Raw genomic sequence first — 27,352 nt, forward strand, 5'->3', positions numbered from 1 at the left:
CCAGGAAAGCACTATAGAATATTTAAAATATGCCATTTTTTTTACAACTTTACATTGTCACATCTTCACTTCTTAACATACGAATTGTGTCAGAAGGTAGAAGTGGCTCAAGCTCTGTCAATCTCTCAGGAGCTCCAGCCTCAGATATTAGCTTCACTTTGCAGATGTGAAATGAGCCGGAGAAAGATTCTTATCCTGCTTGCCTTCCCTGAGCTGTTCCCATGAACACTGCATTGTCGGTGGCCAAGTACAAGGTATCCTACGGCTCAAGACAGTGGCCACGGTGAGTTACAGCAGTCGGGAGAGGTGGCAAGAGGTGGGAGTCCTAGGCAGCACCTGCGTGCTGCGTCCATCCTACAGACGAGCTGGGGCTGGAAGGCCGGTGGGACCAGGGCCTCACTCCCCTCGCCAGATCCCGCAGGCCTGGAGGAGGGCACAGCCAGGCTGGTTCGACATGCACGAACACTTTGCCTGTCTTTGCCGTGCCTTTGCTGTAGGCTCATTCGTCCATCTCCCCTGTTCCCTGGCTCTTTCCCAGCTCTCCCCACAGAAGGGGAGGTGGCGGGAGGCAGGCCCCGGCAGGCACTGTCCTTGCTCAGGAACTGGCCTTTCGTGGTGGACGCCTCCTGACCCAGCACGCAGGGTGGCCTTCTTGCAACCCCTCCACTCCAGTGGGAAGGAACCCCCCACCCCAACCCGGAGCATCCCCATCGGACTCTGGGGTGCTAGGCCACTCTCCAGGGTGGCCGAGAGGAAGGCAGGCAAAGGGCCCACATCTCCAGGCCCTGTCTTTAGCGGGAAAGGAGCCTCTTGGCTGCTGGGTCACAGCCCTGGAGGCAGGCAGGCAGGCAGGAGACAGGAAGGATCTGACCTGGCTCCAAGCCCGGCTCCCAGGCACCAGCCCAGTGAGGGGGCCAGGGCAGGGAGGGGAGGAGGGCTCTGGTGCCCACTGGGGTAGATTCATCCCAGAGACAGAGACCTCCATCTGCTGGGTGAGAACACTAGGAGAGACTGACGGTGACAAAGAGTGCAGACAGAGAAGGAAGTGTCGCATTGCCAGGGCCGGGCAGGAGCCCGACCGGCGTGGGGTCCTCAAGGATGAGCAGCGGTAAGCAGAGCAAGCTGTGACCTTGACTTGACAGGGCAGAATCTGGGTCTCCTTGCTTGGAAAAGAAGCAAAGCAGCCACGAGTCGGGCTGTAGCTCCCAGAGGTGTCTGAAGTTTTCGTGGTTCCTAGGAGGTCCTCAGGGCTTCCCTGGTGGCTCAGACAATAAAGAATCTGCCTACAATTCGGGAGACCTGGTTCGATCCCTGGGTTGGGAAGATCTCCTGGAGGAGGGCATGGTAACCCACTGCAGTATACTTGCCTGGGAAATTCCATGGACAGAGGAGCCTGGCGGGCTAGATCCGTGGGGTCGCAGAGTCGGACACGACTGAGCACAGCGCACAGTAGTCCCTCAGTAAACAGTCCTTGTCACAGGGGCAGCTCATTCCTGTCCTGGGCACCAGGTGGAAGCAGCTACTGCAGCTGGCCTCCCCTGGAATAGCATGCCTGGGATTCAGAACTTCCTTGGAGGAAAAAGTCTAGGAAGAGGCTCCTGCTCGCCTTCCTGAGCGGCTCTGCCACAGCTGGTGGAAGGCCTGTCTGATACACAAACTGCATTTCACTGAGGATTCTCTTGGCCGAAGCCAGTGGAAGGACCTGCTTGGCTGGAACTTTTTTTTTTTTTTCCCTTCCAGGCGACGTCTGATGGGTGTGTCGGGCAGGAGGTGATATTTGAAGGGCTGCGGGCACGGGCTGCCAAGCCAGGGCGCCAGGCAGAGGGTGAGAGCATGGCCTCCCGGGACCCGCCCGCCACCAGCCATGCTCCCCCTGACGTGCCCTCCGGGGTCTCACTGTTTCTCACCATCCCCTACGCCTTCTTCTTGCCCGAGCTGGTGAGTGCGGCCACGGGGGCCACTGCACAGAGTGTGGCCGGGTGAGGGGTGGGAGGGAGCAAGGAGGGGCTGGCCTGGAGCTGGAAGCAGGCCCCTGGGGAAGGAGCACTGGATCCAGAGCTGCCGTGGCCTCTGGTCTCCTGTGGAGCTCAGGGCCCGGGGTTCCCTAGTCCCTCCCAGAGCGCCTCTGGGCTTCTGCAGAGTGAGTGGGTCTCCTCCTCCCCAAACGAAACCAGCTGGGGTAGTGGGCAGGCCACCTGGTGATCGGAGGCCTGGAGGAATCGCTAAAGCGTCCTGGATCCTCAAGAGGATGTTAGGAATGGACTTCTATTTTGTGGTCTCTTTCCTCCAACTACCTGCCTTCTGTACTTTCTTAAAGTTCAAATCAGGGAGGCGCACTCTGTCTTTCCTGCTGAGAGTAACCCTTCCAGTATTTTCCTAATTGACCCTGAACTTTGACTTGCGTGGACTCCCCAGGGGAGGTTGCTTATGACAACATGGGCCATAAAACAGTGAGACACTTGGGTGCTCTCTGCGACCTCTCACTGCTTTCCTTTCCTTCACTGTTTTTATGGCTGAATTGGCCCCACGCCTGCTGAGTGCAGAGGGGACATCAGAACCTGAGTCCACTCTGAGCCGGTTGTCACCACGTCCTTTTCACTGACGGGGACACGAGCCTGGTGAGCGACTTAGGGCAGAGTTTATTTCAGTCTTTGAACACCTTCTGAAATATCTAGCTTGTGGCAGGTATTTTCTTTCTTTCTTTTTTTAAAGTTTATTTAAGAATAATTGCTTTACAGTATTGTGTTGGTTTCTACCAAACATCAACACGAATCAGTCACAGGTTTACCCATGTCCCTTCTCACGTGAACATCCTTCCCACCTGCCTCCGCATCCTACCCGTAGGTTGTTACTGATTTGAGCTCCCATTGGCTGTCTACTTTACATGTGGTAATGTATGTTGCCATGTTACTCTCTCCATACCTCTGTGGTGCTGCTCTGAGTTGGCAGCACTGGCCTCAGACAGGGAGGAAAAGACAAAGTGTGGTTCCAGCGTCCAACTGGGCGGGAAGGTCCTCTCATCCTGTCGTCTGCCCAGAAGGCCAGCCTGATTGAGCACCTTTTGACATAAACTGGCTAAAGGATGCCCATTGGTGGCAATAAGAAAGGGAAGCCAGCGGGGTGGGTCCAGCGTTTGGGTGGCTCCAGCTGAAACCCCAGCCAAGAATAGGTTTCTGCCAGGCCTGGCTGTACAAGGGAGGGCGTCCCACCAGACTAATGCATCTTTGTGCTCCCGAGAGTTCTCTGGACCAGGTGTGCCCCTCGCCTTGGAACAACCACAAGAATGGCTGGGGTGGGGCTGGACTCCCCCACTTATTTGGAGCACATCTTCCATGTCAGCCGCACCAGCCACTGGTGACAGGACCACCACCCTGCAGGTTCCCCATCTGCCCAGGAAGGCCCCTGAGCGCTTCCACGATACAGTCAGCCGATGCGTGGGGGGGTGGCCACTGCTGGGCTGGGTACAAGCAAGAAGAGGCCGCCCAACCTTGTCAAGGCAGGGAGGAGCCCCAGCCTATCCCCTGGGAGGCAACTTTGCAGTTAGACCTCAAAGGACAGGCTGAATCTCCAGGTTGGGGGGCAGGAGGGGGAAGGGCCTGGACTCCAGGAGAGGCCAGCTGGCAGAAGGCTGGAGGGTTGGGATTTCCAGAGTAAGGAATGCAGGGCCATCTGGTCAGTCACCCCCAGGATACTGGGCTCCTCAGATGGAATTTCTGGGGAGAGAAAAGTGCATGATTGTGCTGGGCTCTAGGGCTTTAGGTATCTCATGGGGTGGGGGACTGTCACTTAGCATTTCATTCATTTATTTTTCTTTTGAAATAATTTTAGATTTGTAGCAACGCTGGCAATAATTGTCCGAGTGCTCCCAGGTACTCCCTACTCAGCTTCCCTTCAGGACCACGCCTTACACAGTACAACTGTCAAAATCAGGGAATTAGCATCGATATTAGACTATCAATTGTTCAGATTGTCCTGAACTCCCCACAGATGTCTTCCTCCTGATCCAGGATCCAGCTCAGAATTCCGAGTGGCATTTGGTGGCCATAATTCCTTCATCTACTCTTTTTTTTTTTAATTAAGTAGATTTAATTTTAACTTGATTTTCTGATTACATTTCATTAAAAAAAAAAAAACTTTTTATTTTGTACTGGGGTATAGCCATATACAAGCTATAAGGGACTCAGCCTTACGCGTACATGTATCCATTCTCCCCCAAGCCCCCTTGCCACCCAGGCTGCCATATAACGCTGAGCAGAGCTGCGTGTGCTAAAGAATAGGTCCTTGTGGTTGTTGTTTTTAACATAGCCATGTGTACATGACCATTTCAGTACTTTTTTTTTTAAGATTTTTTTTTTTTTGATGTGGAGCATTTTTAAAGTCTTTATTGAATTTGTTACAATATTGCTTCTGTTCTATGTTTTGGCTTTTTGGCCACGAGTCATGTGGAATCAACCTCCCTGGGATTGAACCTGCACCCCCTGCATTGGAAGGTGAAGTCTTAACCACTGGACCACCAGGAGAGTCCATCATCTACTTTAATCTGGGCCAATTCCCACCATCTTAGTCTTGAGTATTTTGAAGAATACTGATCAATTATTGTGTACCATCTCGCTCCATTCAGCCTTGTCTGATGTTTCCTCATCACAAATTTAGTTTTAATTCTCAAGGAATCCTTATTCATTATTGAACACTTAGAAGATTACAGAAAGAAATATAATCCATATATATGCATGTATGCAGGCGTGCTCAGTCATGTCTGGCTTTTTGTGACCCCATGGACTGTAGCTGACCAGACTCTTCTGTCCATGGAATTCTCCAGGCAAGAATACTGGAGTGGGTTGCTATGCCCTCCTCCAGGGGATCTTCCCAACCCAGGGATTGAACCCACGTTTCCCACATTGCTCGTTGGATACTTTACCATCCGAGCTACCAGGGAAGTCCAAGAATACTGGAGTGGGTACCCTCCTTCAGGGGATCTTCCTGAACCAGGGTCTCCTGCATTGCAGGCAGATTCTTTACCAGCTGAGCTACCACGGAAGCCCATTTATACACATATGTGTGTGTTCAATGGATTTATTCTGTACATGCTCTTTTGCATCTGCTTGCTCCTTAAATGAGTGCTTCTAGAATCCCAGGGGCGGGGGAGCCTGGTGAGCTGCCGTCTATGGGGTCGCACAGAGTTGGACATGCCTGAAGCGACTTAGCAGCAGCAGCAGCAGCATGGAACGTAAGACCAAGCCTGCATCCTATCTGGGGCGTGGATGGAGAGGTAAACAGGAGAGGAGGGGAGAATTCCAGTTGGTGATTGATGCTGTTCTGTTTTGTTTGGGTCATGCCAAGCAGCTCGCAGTATCTTAGTTCCCCGACCAGGGATCGAACCTGAGCCCCCCTGTAGTGGAAGCTTGGAATCTTAACCACTGGATGGTCAGGGAAGTCCTTGGTGGTTGATTCTGATCGCCATGAGCAGATGTGCTGGGCTAGAGAGGAGAGAGCAGGGCCAGCCTCGCTGAAGTTCCTCTGTCCTGGGCCTCCTGAGTATGCTGACCACTTCTACCCACAGAGCTGACCCCTGAGCCCCAGGCCCTGGGGTCCCAGATTCTCAGTCTGTGGACCTAAGGCATCACAGACAGGCATGTGCTTTTCTAAGGCAGAGAGCAGATTTTTCCAGAGAGTGGATTCTAAAACTGGGAGCTTAGGACAGCGAAAAGGGGCAGAGAAGGCAAAATTCGTGACGTGGACTCGCAGGTGGTCCATAATGGGGTGGCCAGAGTGTACACTTGTGGTGACCGCAGGCGTACTTCCATCCAGCCACTGTTCCGCAAGACAGCGAGGGCCTTCCCATGGAGCAAGGGGCCAAAACCTCCAGGCGTGCAGAATTCAACAAGGGGCCTTGAGTCCTCGCACCACCTCTGTTGCCAAGAATCGCGGGCTCTTTTGTATCAGTGATGGCGACAGACTGGGACAGCATGGACGCAGGGGGTCTGCATGTTCCCGGCTAGCTCTGCTCCCCGAAGACTGCTCTTACAGATCTTTGCCCAGATAACTTTATTTTAGAGTCTTTCACACTAAAATGCACATTTTAAAACTTCTGTCATGATTATAGATTAATAGGCAGATGCAAAGACATTTCAGAGAGGTCTCCCACACAGTAGTCACAGCTTTCATAATAACTCTCTACTATTTAATACAATATCGACCAGGTAACTAATGTTCGTAGGCTATGTCTATATTCCATGCCATTTTCTCACATGTGTAGATTGATGTAATCACTACCATCAAGACACAGAACCATTCCATCACCGTGAAGACCTCCCTCCTGCTTCTGTTTTAAATTTTGTTGGCCACGCTGGGTGGCATGCAGGATCTTAGTTGCCTGCCCGGGGATTGAACCCGTGCCCCCTGAAGTGGAAGCGTGGAGTCTTAACCACTGGGCCAACAGGGAAACCCTTGCTTCCGTATTACGGTCACCCTACCTTTTCCTCTCTCACCACCCTTCCTCACCCTTGGAAACCACTAATTCCGTCTTTGTAATTTTCTTATTTCAAGAAAGTCACAGAAGCGAATAGCATCATACAGTACCTGGTCTTTAACGATTAGCTTCTTCCACTCACCATAATGTCTGCATGAATGCTTCAGTTGCCCAGTTGTGTCCAGCCCTTTGTGACCCCATAGACAGCAGCCCACCAGGCTCCCCCTTCCCTGGGATTCTCCAGGCAAGAACACTGGAGTGGGTTGCCATTTCCTTCTCCAGTGCATGAAAGTGAAAAGTGAAAGTGAAGCTGCTCAGTCGTGTTTGACTCTTCATGACCCCATGGACTGCAGCCCACCAGGCTCCTCTGTCCATGGGATTTTCCAGGCAAGAGTACTGGAGTGGGGTGCCATTGCCTTCTCCGTAATGCCTCTGAGGTCCATCCAAATCAGGTGCATTTCAGTAGTGTGTCCCTTTTCATCGCTGTGTAATATTCCACAGTGTGGCTTTACCACAGTTTGTTTAACCACTGATACAGTAAGAAACATTTTGGTCTTTTGCGATTTTTAGCTATTCTGATAAAGCTCCTGTGAGCGTTCACATATAGGCTTTTGGGTGGATGTAATTTTCACTTTTCTGGGTAAATGCCAGAGTGAGTATGATTTCTGTAAGTGTCTGCTTCATTTTTTATTAAGAAATGGACAATCTGTTTTCCAGAGTGGCTGGACCATTTTACATTTCCACAGGCAACGGATGAGCCTTTAGAGAGTTTAATGTTTAAGTTTGCATTTTGTTTGGTTTACAGTTGAATTCAGATTTCTCATCTGAAAACAGTATTAATTTCAAAACCTAAGTTCCAAGCTTGAGGAGGCTTTGAATCCGTGCATTTTAAGGTGAGAGCAGACGTTGTTTATTTCCTCTCTCCATCTCTCTGTTAGCATGGGAGTCTTCTGGTGCCAGCGCTGGGTGGGCAGGGGACCAGGTGACTCACAGTCTCGCTGCCTGGCTCTTAAGAGCAAACACTGTGCGGGTGTCCGGCCTGGGGCAGGGAGCACGTGGCCCCCTGAGGCCCTGGCTGCTCTAAGCTGGCTCATCGGCTTTTTTTTAACAAGATGAAAGCGTGAACAGCGACTACAACTGAGAGAGAGTTTTAGGAAGTCGTTCAACCTTTTCAGTAGTTCACTTATTAATGAGATACTTGACTAATTATGAAGAAACAGCTGAGAAGGTTTCTAGAGTCAGCTGATTAAAAGGAAAGATGAACACTCTGTTCGGTGTTCAATGTTTTCAGCTTTTTAACTTGCCTGCACAACGGTCAGAAGGAAATATTCTGACACCCCCACCCCCTCTCCCAACCCACACTCCCCCACCCGCTCCCCCAGAAGCTCGTTCCAGAACCTTCCAGCTGGGAAGCTCACATTGCTTCCCACATCCCCAGTTTCACCTGCAGTTCAGCCGGTTTCTTTTTCTGCTCTGTCTGTATGTAAATGGGCTTCCCTGGTGGCTCACTCAGTGGTTGAGAATCCACCTGCCATGCAGGAGATGCGGTTGGATCCCTGGGTTGGGAAGAACCCTGGAGGAGGAAATGGCAACCCACTCCAGTATTCTTGCTTGGGAAATCCCAAGGACAGAGGAGCCTGGAGGGCTACAGTTCGTGGGGTCACAAAGAGCTGGACACGACAGAGCACACACGTAAGGCAAGGCTGTATGTGAAAGCGCTGTTTGGGAACTTTCTGGACCCTGGAGCCATCTGTCAACTGCGTGGGGCAGAGAGAGAGGGAGGCAGGGCTCCGCTCAGGCCTGGCTCAGGACAAGCAGGTTCCTTCCTCTTTGTTGCAAAACTTCTTTAGAAGCTGAGTTTTCCAAAAGGAAAAGTCGTACCTCTTGCTCCCTTCTGCCCCGCTTTCAATTCTCTATGCTTCTGGGAAGCAGCAAAGCAAACTCAGTTTGCCCCAGCTTTTCTTCATCGTCGGGGCATCTGTCCTTCCCTTCATTCCATGCCTGGTCCCTGGCCTCGCCCCCTCTGACCTCGCCCAGCCCCTGCAGGACCAGGGGACCAAAGGCCTCCATGGCCAGGGTACCACTGAGACGCAACGAAATGATGCCCATGGAGGCCCTGGGAAGCTGCAGCAGGAAGAGAGAACAGGGAGGGAAAAGTGTGAGGCTGGGGGAGAGCAAGGCTCCCGAGAAGGACGGCAGAAGAGCAGAGCAGGAGCAGAGAGGGGCCATGTAAGAAGGACCCAGATTCCAACCTCCCCAGGGCCTGGGCCCTCTTTGGCTTCCTGGCCCCAAGCCCAGCCCTTACCCTCGGAGGCTCCTGATGTGCTCAGGTTCAGTCACACAGAGTCAGTTGAGAGGGATAAGCCTGGCTCTGTTGCCCAGTGGCTGTGGGACCGTGGGCAGGTGACTGAACCACTCTGAGCCTCAACGGCAGGGCAGCATCAGCAAAGATCTCCTCAGACAACTCTGGGTTTGCAGTAAGGACTTTCCTGGGAGCATCCACACAAGAAATGTGAGCCCACACCACATTATTGTTGGTGGTATGTTTAAACCTCTTACTAAAAAGCGCGGGTCTTTGGGATTCCCTGGTGGTCCAGTGGCTAAGACTCCTCACTTCCAGTGTAGGGGGCCCAGGTTCAATCTCCAGTCAGGGAGCTAGATCCCACACGCCACAGCTAAGAGTTTGTATGCCACAGCTAAAGACCTGGCACAGCTAAATAAATAAATACAGTTTTATAGAAAGTGTGAGTCTCTCATGAACGAATTTCAGCTGCAAACCAAGAAATATTTACTGAGGTGTTACTATTATTCTAGACCCATGCTTTGCTCTCAGGGGGTTACAAGAATAAAAAGACAATAATAAAAAGGATATGGTAAGTCATGGATCCTGTCTTAAAGGGGTGATGCATGAACATTAAAGAGCACCCTGAGACATGGAAAAAGTAAGGGTGCACAGCCTCAATTGTTAAAGGCTCCTGGAGTTTAGGGACTCTGTCAGGACAAGCTTGCTCAGGGTGAGAATTTGGTTTCTTTCCAGGGTTTGGATTAAGGGATTAGATATTCACTTGTTCAGACCAGGGCTTCCCAGGACTCAGAGGAGTGTATACACTCAGACTGTAAGGAAGTGTATACAAACCTGTACACTCAGACTGCAGGGAAAGAGGAAGACAATCCCACTTAAATCCCATGTATTCACTCAACAAATATTCATTGAGCCCCTACCCCATGGCAACCACAGGACTGTGAAGAAGCAGAAGATAGACATGGCCCCCGCCTTGGGGAGTTTGATGCCTGACGGGGGCAGATAGAGACTAGGTGGGAAGGACAGCAAGTGGTGCCCGTCATGTTTGGGAGAGAACGGAATGCCCAGGAAGATCTGCCCACAGATAGGATGCAGCACAGGGGATTGTTTGCACCACTAATGCAAGGCTGAAAGGGCAGAGAGAAGAAGCTGAAGCCCCAGACGCTGATGAGCACACAAAACGACTGCCACGCACCCAGGAGTCCCGTGAGAGGGGGCCCCGCCCAGCGGGCTGTGGGCCTTGTGGGGAGAGGGTGTGCTGAGGCCACTGGTCTCCCCAGAGCAGAGGCACAGGGACCTTAAGGTTGGAGATCATCACTTAAGGTTGGAGACCCAAGGAGTGATAGCGACAGGAACCCACTCAAGTCCTCCCAGTGCCAGAACCTTGCAAGAATCCAGGTTCCAGACTTGCCTGATGGTCAGTGGCTGACTCCATGCTCCCAGTGCAGGGGGCCCAGGTTCGATCCCTGGTCAGGGAGTTAGATCCCAAATGCCGCAACTAAGGACCGAGTCAAATTGTGTGCGTGCATGCTCAGTCGTGACCGACTCTTCGTGGCCCCATGGACTGTAAGTTGCCAGGCTCCTCTGTCCGTGGGATTTCCCGGGCAACAGTACTGGTGCAGGTTGCCACTTCCTACTCCAGGGGATCTTCCTGACCCAGGGATTGAACCAGCCTCTCTTTCATCTCCTGCATTGGCCAGCAGATCCTTTACCCCTGTGCCACCTGGGAAGCCCCTAGCTATGACCTGGTGCAGGTAAATAAATAAATATTTTTTTAAAAAACTGAGAAAGAATCCAGCTTTGGAGGGAGCTGGGAGCTGTGGCTGGCAGAGTCCCGCCCGCTTGGCAGAGCAGACCACAGCAGGACAGGTTTGAGCTGAGGGACCCTCGGAACTAACAGCCCACATTGTCAGTTTTGCACACTCCCCTCCTTCAAGAATTCAGCTTGTTCTTCCTCCAAGAATTCGGCTGAACCACATGCAACCTTCCCTGAGCTGGTGGCCTCTCTCAGTTCAGACAAGACAGGCCACCAAGTCTTGCTGCTGGAAGGCCAGTCCCCAGAAGAATTCCTCTCACAGCAGGTGCCCTGAAGGAAACAGCCGGGTGCCCTGACCGTGGAGCCCCAGATAAGAAGTCTCAGTGATAAGCAGGCCCCACCTGCAGCCAGCGCCCTACCAGGGGTGCTTTGCCTGGAGAACTTTCCCCGGGGCTAGGAGAGGTTTCTAGAGTGTTGTCCGGACTGGCAGGGGCAGGGAGTAGACCAGAGTGGGCGGGATAGAAGAGCCCCACGCAGGTTCCCTGGCCTTGACTGCTCTCACCAGCCCTTCCCTGCTTCCTCCCCTACTGTGAGCCAACCGTCCCCTCAGCTGCCTACCTAGTCAGATGTTCTCTGTCTTGGCCAGCTCTGCTGCAGCAGACCACAGGCCCACGGCTCCTCAGGTGCCCAGCTCTGTCACTCCTGCCACAGGATGGACCCAGAGTGCAGCCCAGGGTGGGGTCTCCATGGATTCCCCCCAGCCCGGGGGGTCCAGATAACACAGGTGTGGGGCTCCAGAGTCCTCTGATCTATTTCAAAGAGGTGGCACACACCCCCTCCCCCAGCCCCTTCCCTTGGAGGGATTCTCTGCCCCTACTTGCCCTTCTGACTCTCTCTCTCTGCCCACATGACGCTGGGTGGGAGGAATGGTGTGTTTATTTGAACATCCTCCCCGCTTTTTAAAAATTTATTTGGCTGCACTGGGTCTTAGTTGCAGCATGTTGGATCTAGTTCCCTGACCGGGGAGCAGACCCAGGTGCCCTGCATTGGAAGCTCAGAGTCTTAGCCACTGGACCACCAAGAAATTCCCTGAACACTGTCCTCTTTGACAGCATGTTCCTGGCTAGTCCTTCCTGTGTGTGAGGGTATGGGTGAGGATAAAACAGATGGGTGTTTGTTCCCACTTGGTCCCAGCTCCTGGCAGAAATGGGCAGGAGACTCAGGTTCCACCCTTGGGTCAGGAAGATCCCCTGGAGGAGGAAATGGCAACCCACTCCAGTATTCTTGCCTGGGAAAGCCCACTGACAGAGGAGCCTGGTGGGCTACAGTCCATGGGGTCGCAAGAGTCAGACATGACTTAGGGACTAAACAACAGCAACCTGGCAGAAATGCCCGTCTGTGTCTGGGCCAGCCAGTGGCCCAGAGGCGTCAGGGGCGGCCAGCTGGGTGGGCATCAGGCCCGCAAAGGCGAGCCTGAGCTGCCAGTGAGCAGAGAGTCCAGCAGGCTACCTCCTGCCTCCTGCTCAAGGCGATCAACAGCACACGCTGGGCACCTGTGCGCCATGCCAGGCTCCCTGCCCCACACCAAGGACTCGAAGACCACAGGGCAGAGTCCTCCATCCAGGACCTAGGAAGGAGTAAACAAGAGCAGCTTCCTGGAGGAGGTGACATTTCCAGGATCTGGTCTTAGACTAGCAGGGAAGGAGCAAGCTGGGCAGGAGTCCCAGGGACTAGAGTGCATGGTGACATCCTTGGGTCCTCGGTGCCCAACTGAGGGCAGGAACACGGCACTGGTCACAAGATGTCTGCTGTTCCTGTGGGAAGGAGGAGGTGGGGACCTCCCCTGAGCCCAGGGGCTCATCGGGGGACCTTCTGGGGACAATAGGAAGGGTCACAAGGTTAATAAGCATAGTGGAGCCAAGAAGGGAGGTGGTGGGGCTGGGGAATGGGGAAGTCTGTCTGTGAGGCCACTGTGGGGAGCAGGATGCATTTATACTGCTTCTTTACATCTTTCCTATACTTTCTAACTTTTCTAAGGTACACAAGCTTTTTTAAAAATGTGGGGGAGAATGTGTTCCCCAAAATGCTTAGTTTTTTTTGTTTTTTTGAGACTGGAAGGAAAAGCCCTTTAGACTTTGGAGGAATAAGAATGTTTTTATTATCCTAGTTTATGTCACATTGTAAATCTGTGCTGTTGAGTCAATGAGAAGTTGGGCCAGTGGGAAGGGGGGTGGGGGGGTCTGAATGGGTGGGTGCGGTCCTAGGGGAGGAAGCCATGGAGGGAGGGGAGGAAAGCAGAGGAGGCCGGGCCACTGACTCACCAGCCCCTCCCGACGGCATCCTGCCCCTCCCGGGCTCACACCCCAGGGCAGGCACCGATTTCCCTGGCGCAGGGCCAGCCCAGGCCTGAGAGCCCTTGAGGGTACCAGGAGCTCCTAATATGGCTTGTTCTGCAGGGGGTGGGTGGACGGAGCTTTGGCCCGCACCATTGTTTCTGGAGTGGACCGGATAAGACAGGGGTCCTCGTGGTATTCAAGGGGCCTGGGCAGGCAATTTCCTGTTACCCTTAAAGCCACAGAGAGAAAATTCTCACTGCAAGAGTCAGTACGCAGTGACTGGTCTTTGGAAGGATCCTGGGTTGAATTATGGCGCCTAGAGCTTCCTCATAAAGCCAGTGGTTTGGGAGTCCCGGCTTGCAGCCCAGGCCTGCCACATGCCCCCTGCTCATGGGTACTTGGGGGAAGTAGCTTGATCTCTCAGAACCAGCTTCCTCCCCCATCAAAGGAGGTGGCATGCCAGCCCAAAGAGCTTCACAGGCTGCAGAGATGGTGGTAATCAGAACCCACATGGGCGCTGGGGTTCCTGCGCCGCCCACAGGGAGGGCTGCAGCTAGGTGAGGACTTCAGGGGTGCCTGCCCCAACCCCTGGGAGGGCCTGAAAGAGGCTGGGCCCCTACCCCCCAGCTGTGCAGGCCCTGGTGCCTTTATGCCAAGTTCCATCACCGCAGACGGAAGACATTCCAGGAACTCCTCTGAGTGTCTGACAGCCCCTCATCCCTTCTCGCTTCCTCTCAGAGGCTCAGCTTCCCGCAGACCTCAGCGTGATCCCCCAGGACCAGGGCTGAGGCTCCTGCTGCCGTAGCCACCGCAGCTGGGAGCTGACGCCGGGGAGGGCACGGGGGGCTGTGGGGGGCAGGGCACCCGCACCAGCCTGGACTGAGGCTCTCAGACAGAAAGAGGAAGACTGGAGCTAGGGGTCCACTCCTGGCTGTGATGCACGGAAAAAATGTGTTTCCGTGGCAACTTTGTGTGTGTGTGTGTGTCTGTGTGTGACTAATTAAAACAGAAGATTCAGGAAACAGTATTTCCCTTTCCTATGAACAATGCACTGTATTTTCTTCAGTGGTCTACTTACCTGTTTTTTCAAAACAAACTACTTTTTATTGAAGTAAGGTTGATTTACTATGTTGTGTTAGCCTCAGATGTAGAGCAAAGTGATTCATATATATTCTTTCAGATTCTTTTCCATTATGTTTTTTTTTAGATGGATTTACTCATTTATCTTTGGCTGAGCAGGGTGTTCGGTGCTCTGGTGGGCTTTCTCTGGTTGCAGCGAGCGGTGGCTCCTCTTGCTGTAGGACATAGGCTCTTAGCGAGAGGGCTTCAGTAGCTGTGAGCACTGGCTCAGCTGCTCAAGGCACGTGGGATCTTTCTGGACAAGGGATTGAATCCATGTCCTCTGTATTGAGTAGCCACTAGACCACCAGGGAAGTCCCCCTCTGTCATAGGTTTTCACAAGATACTGAATATGGTTTTTCCCTGTGCTATACAGTAGGTATATCTTGTTGTTTATCTTTTTCATATGTAGTGCTGTGTATCTGTTAATCCCAAACTCCAGATGGATCCCTCCCAACCCCTTTCTCCTTTGGCAACCGTGAGTTTGCTTTCTATGTGAGTCTGCTTTGTAATAAACTCATTTGCATCTTTATAAGATTCTACGTGTACGCGCTATCATAAGACATTTGTCTTTGACGTTCTTCACTTGGGAGGACCATCTCTAGGTCCATTCATGTTGCTGCTAGTCTATTTAACTTTTTAAAAAAATATGTATTTGTTTATTTATTTGGCTGCTCCAGGTCTTGGCTGTGGCATGGGTCTTCTGTCTTCATCATGGCACGCAGGATCTTTACCTCCCTGACCAGGAGTTGAACCCAGGCCCCTGCCACTGGACCACCAGGGAAGTCCCTGCCTAACCTTTTAATGCCGGTAGTGAGCAGGGGGATTTCATCAGCCACTCACAGATCTCAGCTGCCGTTTGGAAGGCTGGGCGCTGGGGGCACTGCACAGGCTCGGGAGACTGCTGGGCGCCGGCCGAGTTTAGCCTGGGGATTCCGGGAAGCCAACTGGGGTGGGGTTCTAAGAGGTGGTGAAGGGCATAGGTCATGTGAGCAGACTCTCATCCCAGGTCCTTAGCAGTGCTGTGGCGAGGGCTGCCACTGGCTCAGAACGGCTGGAACAGAAAGGAAGTGAAGACCTCACATCCCCGGAAGCCCGGAGGAGCTGGCAGGCTCTGCCCAGGCTGGTTCTTTGGCAGCACAGTTGTGTCATCCAACCCAGCCTCCTCCCGTCTCTCTCCTCTTCCTCATCATAGCTCCAGGCCTAAACCCAGACAAGCCACGGCCAGAGCAAGGACAGAACTGTCTCATCCCCGAGGCAGGAAGAAACCCTTCCCAGGACCCAGAAGCCTTGCATCTCATTGTCCAGGGTGGTCACATATGTGTCCCAGCCAAGAGATATGTTGAGCCTAACGGATGCTGGAAAGTCACCTGCTACATCTCCTATCCCCATCCCACCCCACTGCCCACCAGTACACCCAGTTGGGCAGTTTATTCCATAGGAAGAATTTATTTATCTTATCGCTCTTCGGGCTTTTCTCTAGTTGCAGCAAGCAGGGCTACCCTCTCATTACAGTGCTCAGGCTGCTCTTTGCAGGGGCTTCTTTTGCTGTGGAGCGTGGGCTCCAGGGCGGCGGGCTGTGGCGGTTGCAGCACGTGAGCTCAGCAGTTGCGGGGCTCCCGGGCTCTGGAGCGCAGGCTCAGTAGTGGTGCACGGGCTTAGATGCTCTGCAGCATGTGGGATCTTCCCAGATCAGGGATCAAACCCGTGTCTCCTGCATTGGCAGGCAGATTCTTTACTACTGAGCCACCAGGGAAGCCCCATGGAAAGAATTAAAAAAAAAAGACAACTCTCTTTGCAACGTTACCTACTGTGGCATCATCTATAACAGGGAAAATCCACAAACATCCACCCTCTTTGCCCTGGGGCCTCACTGACTAAGTGAAGTTTTACCAACGTGATGGAACGTAATAGTGCCGTTGAAAGTACAGGCGGGCCTCATTACTCACAGATTCTGCATTTCCAAGTTCCCTTTGCTCACTAAACTTTATTTGTAACCCCGCAATCCATACTTGAGGTGTTGTCACGCAGATTCAAGGACGTGTCATTCAAGGCAGTGCAGAAAAAAATTCGAGTCACAAATCTGAGACACATACATTTCAACCTGAGGTCAATACCTGCCTTCTTAAATGCATGCTTGGTTCTTCGGTCATGTCCAGCTCTTTTTGACCGTTTGGACTACAGCCTACCAGGCTCCTCTGTCCATGGGATTTTGCAGGCAAGAATACTAGAGTGGGTTGTCATTTCCTCCTCCAGCGAATCTTCCAAACCCAGGGATCGAATCCGTAGCTCCTACGTCTCCTGCATCACAGGTGGATTCTTTACCCACTGAGCCAGTGGGGAAGCCCTTGCCTTCTTACAGCTCAGAGTGTTAACAGGGTCCTTTCCCAAGTCTGTTTAGTGCCCCATCTTGCTCATTTTTGTGCTTGGCTTTTTGTTGATTTTAGTATTCAAAATAGTGCAAGTACACTGCTGAAGTTATGTCTAGTGTTCCTAAGTTGGGCAAGGCAGTGACTTGCCTTACACAGTAAGTGTTAGGTAGGCACATCGTTATAGAGCTGTTGGTGACAGCTCGATATTAATGGATTAACATTACATATTAACTATATTGAATAATGTGTCTTTAAACAGAAAGATACATAAAACAAAGTTATTTGTTGATCAGTTGATGATGCTATTTTGACCACAAGCTTCTAGGAATGTAGTCTGTATTTCCCAAGGAGCGATGATTCACGATTCACAGCTAAACATGCCAGCGTTCAGGGCAACTTGACAGAACTACCAAGAATCGACGATATCATTAAGCCACGTAGCACAATGGAAAAATGCAAAAAAACCTGAATACAAAATGTATGTTCCCCGCAGTTTGCAACCAGCACTCGGCCCCGAAAGGAACATAACATAGAAGAATTCCTCTGCTGATAACATTAACCTTAATTTTACAAGCGATTTAAAATCTTAGGATTGAAAAAATGATTAACAGATCTAGGGAGTTCCCTGGTGGTCCAGTGGTTAAGACTCCACGCTTCCATTAAAGCGGACACGGGTTTGATCCCTGGTCTAGGAAGTAAGACTCCACATGCCACATGATCAGAAAATAAAACACAGATCTGATTCCTGTTGTACCATTTAAACCGTTAAATCACCCTGGGGTTGAGGCATGCTGAGTGGGCGGTACCAAAGTCCTGAGGGACGCCTGTGCTGGCCTCGGTGACACGAACGGGGTGCTCTGTTTGAAGGGGCTGTGACTCTCTGGGCGTTTTGTACCAGAACTGCCAGATGGGCTCCAAACAGCAGCTCCTGCATGGGGCTCGTCTTCTTTTTCCCTTCTAAAGGATGTGCGTCAAACATACAGCTGTACATTCATGTTCCCAGCAGCACTACCCCCAGTAGCTGAAAGGCGGAAGCAGCCCATGTGTCCGTCAAAGGATGAGTAAATAAAATAGACACGAGGGGACTTCTCTGGTGGTCCTGTGGCTCCATCCCCGGTTCGGGAACTAAGCTCCCACATACCGTGGGACAACTGAGCCTACACTCCAGAGCCCGAATGCCAATACTAAGGCCTGGCACAGCCAAAAATAAGTAAGTAAATACATATTTTGCAAATGAAATAAAATAGATATGTGGTATATTCGTATAATGGAATGTTGTCATGCTCAGTCACTGAGTTCTGTCTGACTCTGTGACCTGATGGGCTGTAGCCTGCCAGACTCTTCTGTCCATGGACTTTTCCAGGCAAAAATAGTGGAGTGGGTTGCCATTTCCTTCTCCAGGGAATCTTCCCGACCCAGGGATGGAACCCACGTCTCCTGTGTTTCCTGCATCAGCAGGCAGATATATATATATATGTGTATATATATATATATTTATATATTTTACCACTGAGCCATCTGAGCAGCCCTCATAATGGAATATTATTCAGCTTTTAAAAGGAAGGAAATTCTGACAGCATGATTGAAGCTTGAGGATAATAGTCTGAGTGCAATAAGCCAGAAACAAAAGAACAAATACTCTATGATTCCATTCGTACAAAGTCGAGTAGTCAAACTTTTAGGGACAGAGGAATGCTGGTTGTCAAGGGCTGGAGGAGGGGGTATGGTGAGTTAGTGTTGAATGGGACAGAGTTTCAGTTTTGCCAGATGAAAAGTGTCCTGGAGATGGATGGGTAGTGGAGATGGTACACAGCCTTGCGGATGCTCTTAATACCACTGAGTAAGGTGAGTGTTAGCCGCTCAGTTGTGTCCAACTCTTTGCGACCACATGGACTGTAGCCCGCCAGGGTCCTTTGTCCAAGGAATTCTCCAGACAAGAACACTGGAGTGGGTAGCCATTCCCCTCTTCAGGGGGTCTTCCAGACCCAGGTATCGAACCCAGGTCTCCCGCATTGCGGGCAGATTCTTTCCAGTGTGAGCCCCTAGGGAAGCCACTGAACTGTAAAAGCAGTTAAAATGGCACACTTTGTTCAGTGCATTTTATCACAATTTGGGGAAGGTAAACAATGGCCAAGGGGCTTGGACTCACACAATGTGGGCCGTGGCCACTTGAACGTGTGGGACGATAGTTTTCTTCATCTTGAAACATCTCAGCATCAGAAGGGGCCCCGAAATGGTCCTGGTTCCCATCGTGGACAAGCCAGACCTTGTTCTTCATTCAGCTCATTCTTCCCGGGCCATCAGAGGGAGCAGGAGCCCCCCGTTCACTTGGCCCCACTGCCCTCCTGGGCCTCCCTGTCTCGAGTCTGGCCTTTTCTTTTTTGCTTCTTGAATGTTTATTTCTTTATTTGACCTCGTTGGGTCTTCCGTTGCAGCACACAGGTTCAGTAGCTGCAGTGTGGGCTTACTTGCTCCACGGCACGTGGGATCGTAGTTCCTTGGCCAGGGATTGAACCCTCGTCCCCTGCATTGCAAGGTGGATTCTTAACAACTGGACTGCCAGGGAAGTCCCAGGAAGTCCCAGAAAAAGAGTCTCGCCTTTTTCCTGCAGCTTGTGTTCACCTAAGTACCAGTGAAGGGGAGGAGGGGCCACCAACGCTTTGTGAAGATTAAGCCAAGTGGTAAGGAAAGGAATGCAGTGTCAGTGGTGAATGGACAAGCCAGGCTGAAGTAACACCCAGCTATGCAGAAAAACCTGCCACTGGTATCACCCAGAGTATCGTATGGCCAGCATCTCCTCCTACTCCCAACCCCATGACCGGCCCCACCGGGACCACGCCTCCCAGCAGCGGCCAGGAACCCAGGCTCGGCCCTGAGCCTGGTGTCTTTCAGCCCCTCCTCCCCCTTCACACGGGGTCACTGCAAGGGCAGCTCTGTCCTCACAGGCGATCAGAGTGAAGTTCCCAGCCTGTGGCAGTGCACCCAGCCCCTGCCCCTAGCCCCTCGGAGGCCCCTGGCTCCCCTCCTGCTCTGTCCTCTTAGGACGGATCCACTCTCCCCAAAGGAAAGGCAATCCTCTTCTTGCCTCTCCCATTCAAAATCTTTTCAAAAATGCTTGTTGAAGTATAGCTGATTTTCAATGTTGCCTTAGCCAAGTGTATCAGTTGTACACAGCATATCCACTCTTGTCAGATTGTTTTCCCATATAGGTCATTACAGAGTATTGAGTAGAGCTCCCTGTACTCAGTCGCTCAGTCGTGTCCAACTCTTTGCGACCCTGTGGACTGTAGCCCGCCAGGCTAGCTGTCCGTATATGGTAGTACGTATGTGTCAACCCCAATCTCCCGATTTATTTCTCCCTCCCCCCTTCTCCCTTGGTAACCATAGGTTTCTTTTCTACATCTGTGACTCTATTTCTATTTTGTAAATAAGTTGTACCATTTTTAAGAGTCCACATATAAGTGGTATCATATGATATTCGCGTTTCTCTTTCTGACTTACCTCACTCAGTATGCCAGTCTCTAGGTCCATTCATCTTGCTGCAAAATCTCTTGACTTTTGAAGTGAGCCCCCATCATCCAGCCCAGTGTCTTTCTTCTTTCTTTTTCAATGTGTATGTTGGTGATTTGGATTCATTTAAAAGATCTTGTCTCTGAGCCAAGAAATTCTCCTCCCGGGAGGTCAGGGCATGATTGGTTTATTGGGTCTCATTCCAGAAATACTCAAACCGATGCACATATATACATACATACGCTCATACGTTCTCTTCTTCTACGTAAATCATAGCACGCTGGGCACGCTGCTCTCTGCCTTGTACAATTCTAGGGTTTGTTCTATTCTGATATACAGAGTTTTTCATTCTCTTTGAAGGCTGCTGAGTTTTCCACTGTATGACATAATTGCTTTCGTGACCCCCCCTCACACCGGATGAAACATTTGGGATGCTTCTTTATCTTCCCGTAACCAGCAGGCTTCAATAAACAACATTGTACATTCACCATCTTGTGCATATGCGTTGTCTATAGGACAAATTCCCAACGTGAAATTCCTGGGTCAAAGAGCATATGCATTTAATGTCTTGATCAACAGCGTCAAAATAGTAGACTGGCTGATGGCACCATCATCTATCCTGGAAATGGTAACGGACTTCAACCTGGGGGCTGCAGGTGGGCTTGGAGGGACTGTGAGTCCCCACATCTGTAGATAAAATCACGCGTGTATGCAGGTACATTTTTCTAGGTGACCAAAGCTTTCATCAACTCCTTAGAAGGGTCTGTGGCCCTCAGTGCTATCTCATCTCCTCGCTGACTGGTGTCCCAGCTCTTCCAGAAGTGAACCTCCTATCCCTCAGGAAGACTGGCCTTGGTCTTTCCTTCTCCTGGGTCTTTCTCAGGGAAGATTCCCTCCCGTGTCCTTATAGCCAATAACAGGGCCAACAGTGGCTGCTCAACACTCACCCCGTGCGTGAGAGACTCATCTAATGCTCACAGGAACCAGGAAAGAGGAGTCCTCCCCGCCTCCTCTGTTTGATGAACTGGACATGGATGCAGAAATGAGTTAAATAATCTGCCCCTTTAGCAGAGCTAGGATTTGAACCCGGAAGCATCAGTACTGCTTGTGCATGAACTGGAGTGGAAGAGCCTGGAAGCAACAGGATGGGCCCTGGGGCTTCTCAGTCTTCACTGCATCACCTGGGACATTTTTAACAATGCAGCCTCCCTCACCACCTCTGGGGCAACATCCAGACCATGGGGCTTCCTCGAAGTCCCCGGATGGTCCCAGGTGTAGCAGGACTCAGGGTGTGGCTCTGAGGGTTCAGGCTCAGGAAATTATGTGTTTTAGAAGCGCCTAACCCTTATGCCACGCTTTGGTATGATTATTTTCCTTTATTAAGCATTTTTCAAAAGAATAATTATTGGCGGTATAGTGGTGAACTGCCTTCCAAAATAATAAGCATCCTCCAAAAATGACCAAAGTAGACCTTTTAAAAAGCATCATTTTCAACTCATGGATTTCAACTGGTTGATACAGTCCAATCCATTGGTGGTGCAGTGGTAAAGAACCCGCCTGCCAATGCAAGAGACACAGGTTCGATCCCTGGGTCAGGAAGATCCCCTGGAGAAGGAAATGGCAACCCACTCGAGTATTCTTGCCTGGGGAATCCCATGGACAGGGGAGCCTGGCGGGCTACAGTCTATGAGGTCACAAAGAGTCGGACAAGACTGAGCAACTAGGCGCAATCACAGTCGTTATTATATTTATTTGAAGGTCAAATTGCCCCATCTTTAGTCAGCAGCAGTCTTCTGAGTCCTTCTGACCTAAGCCCAAGAGCCTTTGAATATATTTTTCGGTCTGCTCTGATGATATGTCAGCTTCCCCAGCCCCGATCTGGAATTGGCCATTGCTCCTGACTGCATCTGGGTGCTGTTACCCCAGTTCTCATCCTCTAGCTCTTTAACCAGCTCTCTAAATGTGAGGGGCCTATTCTCCATGTTGTAGAGAAGAATGAGTAATAAATAAACTTATTAAGTTCTACCCTCCCTTAAGTGATCCCTTCCAGTTTCAGTTCAACCTTTAGAAAATGCACAGGTGAGTAATCTGTGTTCTTAAGAAACAGACTGCCAAAATCGTACTTGAAATACACTTGCTTTAATACAATCTTCTTCCACGTTGAAGGCCAGCCCCCAACATCTAAAAATACCTCCAGCTCTTGAGATATCAAAAACCGAGGGTTAAAAGTAGAGAATGATTTAGGTTGCCAAGCAAATTTGGAAAGCTAAATATAAATTTAGAAAAAAAAGTCAAGATAAATATTCAAAACTGTTTTCCCTGTAATGAATTCAACCGAGGCTGCTTGAGACAGAAACAGGATAGCAAACTCCACTGGTTTTAAATTCACCTGGAGTTTGGCCTTGGCCTTGGTTTCCTTATAATGTTCAGAAGATAGAGGGTGTGGAAATAAAAAGTGAATAACATTCCTTTGCGTAAAGCTGATTGTGCAACCTTTATGCCAAGAAGAAGGGGCAATTTGAGTAGATTCTCCCAAATGCTCAGGGCCCCACCTTGGGGCGTGAAATCTGGTGAGGTGGAGAGCCCCACCAGCGCCCCGTTCTATGTCCCACACGGCCTCAGACCTCAGTCCCTCCTTCCATTTCCTCCAGATGCTCCCCAGGAGGGCAGCGTCTCACACACTTTGAGAATGAAGTGTGGACACATAGATGGGGCGCGTGTGGCAGTGTCTGCCCAGGGCGGCCTCTGATGGCAGGAGCCGGGGTGGGGAGACCCTTTGCCAGCACTGATGGGCCTGGTAGGGCTGAGGCAGGGAAGCTGGCAGTAAGAGGCAGCAGGTATCAAGTGGCCGCTCTCTGTAGAAAGCCCATGGGAGTTTGAATTCCTGTACAGATGAAATGAGGCCATCTGAGTGAATGCATTTTATTTATAGATTTATTTTTTTGGTGCTGGGTCTTCATTGCTGTGTGTGGGCTTCCTCTAGTTTCAGCAAGTGGGGGCTACACTTGTTGCGGAGTGCGGGCTCTAAAGATGGGGCTCAGTAGTCGAGGTACACAGACATGTGGGTGGGGTCTTCCTGGGCCGGGGATGGAACCCATGTCCCCTGAATGTCCAGCTGGACTCTTAGCCGCTGGACCACCAGTGTGAATGCACCTCTGTGAATGCGCTTTATAAACTCTAAAGCCCCTAGTGAACGAGAGGTCGTGGTGGCGGGTTTATCATCGCGGTGCTTTAGTTGCTAAGTTGTGTCCGACTCTTTGCAGCCCCGTGGACTGTAGTCCACTAGGCTTCTGTGTCCATGGAATTCTCCAGGCAAGAATACTGGAGTGGGTTTCCATTTCCTTCTCCAGGGGATCTTCCCACTCGGGGACTGAACCTGGGTCTTCTGCATCACGTGCACTCTTTACCAGCAGGAAGCCCATGGGTTTATCACTGAGTCATTCCAAAGAATGCTATTTGACACCCTCCCTACCTGCTTTTCTCCAGGCCCTGGGCTGGGCACCAGGAATCATCGGTGAATGGCACAGACCATTCTCTGCCCTCAGAGGTCTCATGTGAGTGTAAAATTTTATAGGTTCCACAGTCACTAAGTCCTGAATGCCATTGCCACTAACAACCAGCATTGTTTGGGTACTGGCAGTGGGCCAGCATCTTCAGGCATTTCTCATGGCTTGGTGGGGAAGGTGCTTGGCAGGTGCCCCCAAGCCATGCTCTGGCACCTCCCTCGGCATCGGCCACCTGGTCACTGCAATCAACACGCAAGAGCCCGGCTCAGGAGGACAGCGGCTCTTGTTCCTCTCTTCCTGCTTGGAACGAGGCGGCCCCAGCTGGCTCATGGGCAGTCCCGGGTCCAGCCCAGGGCTTCCACAATTCACCTGGAGATTGTTGAGGCCTGGGGCAGTGTGCTGTGAGAGGCAGCCAGGCTCCCGGGGACGTTCCCAACCCTGCAGGAGGCTGGGAAGCCCTGCCTTGTGGTCCACTCCCCGTCTCTTCTGGCTTCTCCTCCTGTTGCCTTTCGCTTCGGAAAGCCTGAGAATTCTCCACAAATTCAAAAGTGCTTTTGCCTCTAGGACAACAGCAGTGGGAGCCCCATAAGGGATGGGGTGACTAATTTATGTCTGAAAGTGAAAGTGTTAGTCGCTCAGTCGAGTCCCACTCTTTTGCAACCCATGAACTGTAGCCTGCCGGGTTCCTCTGTCCGTGAGATTTCCCAGGCAAGAATACTGGAGTCGTCAGTTGTTCCCTTTTCTAGGGAATCTTCCTGACCCAGGAATCAAACCCAGATCTCCTGCATTACGGGCAGGTTCTTTACCATCTGAGCCACGTGGGAAGCCCCATATCTGCGTCTATGTCATTTATCTGTAAGATGAGAGCTGCTAGTCCCAGGACCTGAAAGCTGTGTATCTTTCATCCGAGCCAGACAGAAGTAAGTGGAGCCCTTTATACAGAAAGTCTCTAAAAGAATCATTTAGAACTGAGCTAAGCCTACAGTCATGATCACAATCAACCTTCAACAAATATAGGAGGGAAAAGGTGAACAGGAATGAATATTAACAGAAGCCACAAACCACAGAATCAGGCTCTCAAGACCAAGACATAGGGATCATCAGATTGAATATAAAATGAAGACAAGCATATTTAATAAAAAATGTCCATACCTCAACACACTGTATCCCCATTGCACAAACTGTAGAAGACCAAAAATGAAAGTGAAAGTGTTAGTCACTCAGTCGTGCTCCACTCTTAGTGACCCCACGGACTGTAGCCCCCAGCTCCTCTGTCCATAGATTCTCCAGGCAAGAATACTGGAGTGGGTAGCCAGTCCCTCCTCCAAGGGATCATCCTGATCCAGGGATCGAACCCGGGTCTCCCAAATTGCAGGCAGATTCTTCACCATCTGAGCCACCAGGGAAGCCCCTGAAGAGTGCTTAACCAAATCCAGAGGAGGACAGAGGTGGGAAATATGCAAAGAGCATCACACTCAGTGCCAGCCATTAAAGCGCCTTCTTCTGTGCTTTTCTCTTACAGATATTTGGGGTCTGGGTCTGGATCCTGGTGGCAGCCACGCAGGTAGCAAGCCCGCTGCTACAAGGATGGGTGATGTACGTCTCGCTCACCTCTTTCCTCATCTCCCTGATGCTCCTGTTGTCTTATGTGTTTGGATTTTACAAAAGATATGAGTCCTGGAAAATTCTGGTAAGAATCAGGGAGAGAGTCCCAGGGCCTGAGGCTCCTCCCAGACCAACGTCCTGGGCGTGGTTGAGGACAAACCCGGGTGGGAGGAGGAACCAGAGCCGCTTCCTGGGCTGGGCCCCTAGGGAATCTCAACCTTTCATCTGAAAGTGTTTACTATCAGATCATGATGCTGGGAAAGACTGGGGTCAGGAGGAGAAGGGGGCAACAGAGGATGAAAGAGTAGGATGGCATCATCGACTCAATGTGCTGTAGCCACCCGTTCCAGGAAACAAACTCACTCAGAAGGACAATGCAGATAGTGGAGAGCAGTTTATTACACCAGTGGGCCCAAGGTGGTCTCCTCTTAGCCAAGGACCCCGACCAGTTTCTGTAAAACCTTACATACCCTAAGTGTACGTGCTCAAACCCACCTCCCCAAATTCCCTGAAACTAGTCTGGACAAGGTAAAAGAGAGATACGATCAAAGTTAACCCATGATTCATGTGTCATAAGCCTAGATAGTTAAACAGTGGACTTTTATCAATAGGCCTGTGGCGATACCCCCAAAGCATAATGGGATTTACGACTTGGTTCTGTTACAGAGATAATTACCATACTCTTTTAGGTGACAGAGAGTCGAGGTGAGAGTCCAGAGGCTCCTTCATCGGGGGTCTGGTTTTCCACTGGTATGTCGTTTCCATAGATACTAGGCCTAGAGCTCAAAGTCCACAGTCCGGCCCATCATGGAGTCCTGCTTTCAAGGTGGAGCCTGTTCTGTCTGTTTCCTCCTTCATGGACATGAGTTTGAGCAGACTCCAAGTGATAGTGAGGTACAGAGGAGCCTGGCATGCTGCAGTCCAAGGAGGCGGACATGACTTAGCAACTGAACAACACCTATTAGAGAGGGCTTCAGTGGTAAAGAATCCATCTGCCAATGCAGGAGACACAGGAGACAAGGGGTTCGATCCCTGGGTTGAGAAGATCCCCTGGAGAGGGAAAAGGCAGCCCACTCCAGGATTCCTGCCTGGGAAATCCCATGGACAGAGGAGCCTGGCGGAGTACAGTCCATGGGGTTGCAGCGTTAGACACAACTTAGCTACTAAACAACAACAACTATTAGATGGGAATAAAAGCATTCCTCTGCCGGAATCCTCCTGCTTTGTATTCCCCTCCACTGCCTCCCTTTGTAGGTAATATACGCACAGCCCAGCTCCTCCCGTAGCAAGCACACCCTGACGTATTTCCCCTCTAATTTTAATTTATGGTAAAATAATTTGAGCGGTATTGAAAGAAATATAGTAGGAAAAGAATAACCCCGATCTCAAGGTCTAACCACAACCACCTATCACGATTCATTCTTCCCTATTCCTGGCAAATTTTATGCAAAATGTATAAATCTCACTGAAGCAATCATTTTAGATGTAGAGTCTTTCATTTATTATTATGCCATCCATTAAATGTTTTTCATGTCATCACACCATCCTGATAACCATTGGAAATATTTCTCTATTGAACAATTCAAAACAGAAGTAGGGAGGATTGTATTGATATTATGGATCCTCATGTAACCATAACCCAGATTCCAGCATTTTCAAGACTTTATCACATTTGCTTCACCTAGCTTTTTTTTCCCCTGAAGAATCTTAAAGTAAATCCCCAACACCATGTCATTCCATTCTACACACTTCACTGCAGAATGCCTCCAAAAACTATACAAGCTTTCTTACATTATCAAACTTACATAAAGTTAATGATAATTCCTCATTATCATCAAAGGCACGGGTCACAGTTCTGGAAAATTATAACTGTCCCCCATTATAACACAGCCACTTCCCTGGTGGCTCAGACAGTAAAAACATCTGCCTACAATGCTGGAGACCCCAGGTGGATCCCGGGGTCAGGAAGATTCCCTGGAGAAGGAAATGGCAACACACTCCAGTACTCTTGCCTGGGAAAATCCCATGGACGGAGGAGCCTGGTAGGCTATAGTCCATGGAGTTGCAAAGAGTCCGACACAAGTGAGTGACTTCAGTTTCTTTCCCATTATAACTGAAATATGTTTTTGCAGTTTGAATCAGGGTCCTCACAGGCCTGTTTGAATCAGAGTCCTCACAGGCCTGTTTGAATCAGGGTCCTCACAGGCCTGTTTGATCAGGGTCCTCACAGGCCTGTTTGATCAGGGTCCTCACAGGCCTGTTTGATCAGGGTCCTCACAGGCCTGTTTGATCAGGGTCCGCACAGGCCCACTTGCACTTGGCAGTGGTGACTCTTGAGTACCTTTAATCTATTTTTCAGTAGGTGGTTGCCGAACCA

The 27,352-nt window shown here is 50.7% G+C and overlaps 1 protein-coding gene across 2 annotated transcripts in view; it reads left to right on the forward strand.

Annotated features, from left to right (window-relative positions):
* The first annotated feature begins 897 nt into the window (after positions 1-897).
* Positions 898-27,352, forward strand: part of MALL (mal, T cell differentiation protein like) — a 33,073-nt gene continuing 6,618 nt past the window's right edge. The window contains exons 1-3 of one of the 2 annotated variants that reach the window (XM_027554538.1): positions 898-1,108; positions 1,741-1,938; positions 24,893-25,060. In XM_027554538.1, coding sequence (XP_027410339.1) covers positions 1,834-1,938; positions 24,893-25,060 — 273 coding nt within the window. In that variant the 5' untranslated portion in view covers positions 898-1,108; positions 1,741-1,833. Of the gene's footprint in view, positions 1,109-1,584; positions 1,939-24,892; positions 25,061-27,352 lie in introns of those variants that run through there. The other variant, XM_027554537.1, reaches the window with a different exon arrangement.

The sequence above is a fragment of the Bos indicus x Bos taurus genome, chromosome 11 (genome assembly GCF_003369695.1).
Source record: "Bos indicus x Bos taurus breed Angus x Brahman F1 hybrid chromosome 11, Bos_hybrid_MaternalHap_v2.0, whole genome shotgun sequence".
NCBI classification, from domain to species: Eukaryota; Metazoa; Chordata; class Mammalia; order Artiodactyla; family Bovidae; genus Bos; species Bos indicus x Bos taurus.